The sequence below is a fragment of the Monosiga brevicollis genome, genomic scaffold (assembly GCF_000002865.3).
Source record: "Monosiga brevicollis MX1 MONBRscaffold_447 genomic scaffold, whole genome shotgun sequence".
Taxonomy (NCBI): domain Eukaryota; class Choanoflagellata; order Craspedida; family Salpingoecidae; genus Monosiga; species Monosiga brevicollis.
This window is the reverse complement of record NW_001865230.1, coordinates 1-1234: the sequence shown is the minus strand read 5'-3', so window position 1 is coordinate 1234 and position 1234 is coordinate 1. Positions and strand designations below refer to the sequence as shown.

General features: G+C 57.7%; 1 protein-coding gene across 1 annotated transcript; it reads right to left on the bottom strand.

Annotated features, from left to right (window-relative positions):
* Positions 1-837: 837 nt before the first annotated feature.
* MONBRDRAFT_13242 (uncharacterized protein) lies at positions 838-1155 on the bottom strand (the record flags this gene model as incomplete). Its single annotated transcript, XM_001751137.1, has 1 exon — positions 838-1155. One exon carries the CDS (start codon positions 1153-1155, stop codon positions 838-840), a length of 318 nt encoding a protein of 105 aa, XP_001751189.1.
* Positions 1156-1234: the final 79 nt, after the last annotated feature.

Sequence of the window (1234 nt, the reverse complement as noted above, 5' to 3'; positions counted from 1 at the left end):
CGGTCATAGGGGCCGAAGATGTGGCAGTGGCGGCGGCAGGCATTGCCGCAGCAACTTGAGCAAAGGAGCGAGGGCTGGATGGCGTGCGAGGGGTGCGGGGAGAAGCATTGGAAGTGTTTCCGATGATGGGATGTTGCTCCCCGCCGCCGTTTGACGTCTTGGTCACTGGCTCGGCCGCGGGCACGACGGCACGTGCCGAAGACTCGGTCGCACCGGCAGCGGGGGACGTCGAGGGCACATGAGACGAGGCACGGGCGGTAGGGACAGAGTGGCGGGCGTGAGGGCGAAGCGGGGTGGTCATGGGGTCAGGGAAAACATGGTTACGGTCGTGGCGAGCGCTGCCATGTTTTGTGTGTTTTGCAGAACGACGAGTTTGGGAAGGCGAGGTGGTGGTGTTGCTTGGAGGTGACTCGGCACTCGGGCGTTTAGCACCGCGGACCTGGGTCCAAGAATCCTCGCCGCCGGACTCAGTGGCCATGTCCGCGGGGCAAGCAAGCGAGCAAGCGAGCGGACACGGTGGGAGCGAGGGCGCCGCCAAAACGCGGGCCGCAAAGAGCGGGGTTGCAGATTTTGTCTGACAACGTGGTTCACGCCAAGATGTCAGAAAAAAACTCTCTGGTTATACTTGGTAGTTTTGTACGATTTTTGTTTCTATGTGCGTGATTCTTCGCGCTTGTACCTCTTGGCATGATAGAAGCCAATGAATGTACCTTGTTCTCTTGTGTTGTTTTGCGTGCCGTCGTGATTTTGATGTCGGGGTTGCACAGCTTTGCTTCCAGCTCTGAGGTTCAAACACCTAATTTATTTATTGCAGATCAGGCCCAAGGACAACGTGGTTCACGCCAAGATTTCAGAAAGAAAAAGACAGTTGAAGTGGCGCAGCTGTTCGCGAAAGGCCAAGGAGTGGTAGGGCCCGTCATTGTCGCTCTGGATGATGGTGCGCTTCTGCATGTCGGCTTCATCAATGCGAATGGGGATGGGCGAGTCGCGAATCAGGCGAGCAAAGCTCTCAGCCAGATCGTCCTTGCGACAGACAGGGTCGAGCCAGAGAAAGCCCGTCGCCACATCTCGATAGGCAATGATGTACCTCGCTCCTTTGATACTAGGGGAGCGAAGCGGGCCAAACATGTCAGAAGCGACCAGTTCACCAGGCATGCGGGGCGTGCGGTCGCGATCGAAGCCAGCCAGAGCAAGGCGCTTAGCTTTGAAGAGGTTGCAATCGTTGCAGTTGAGG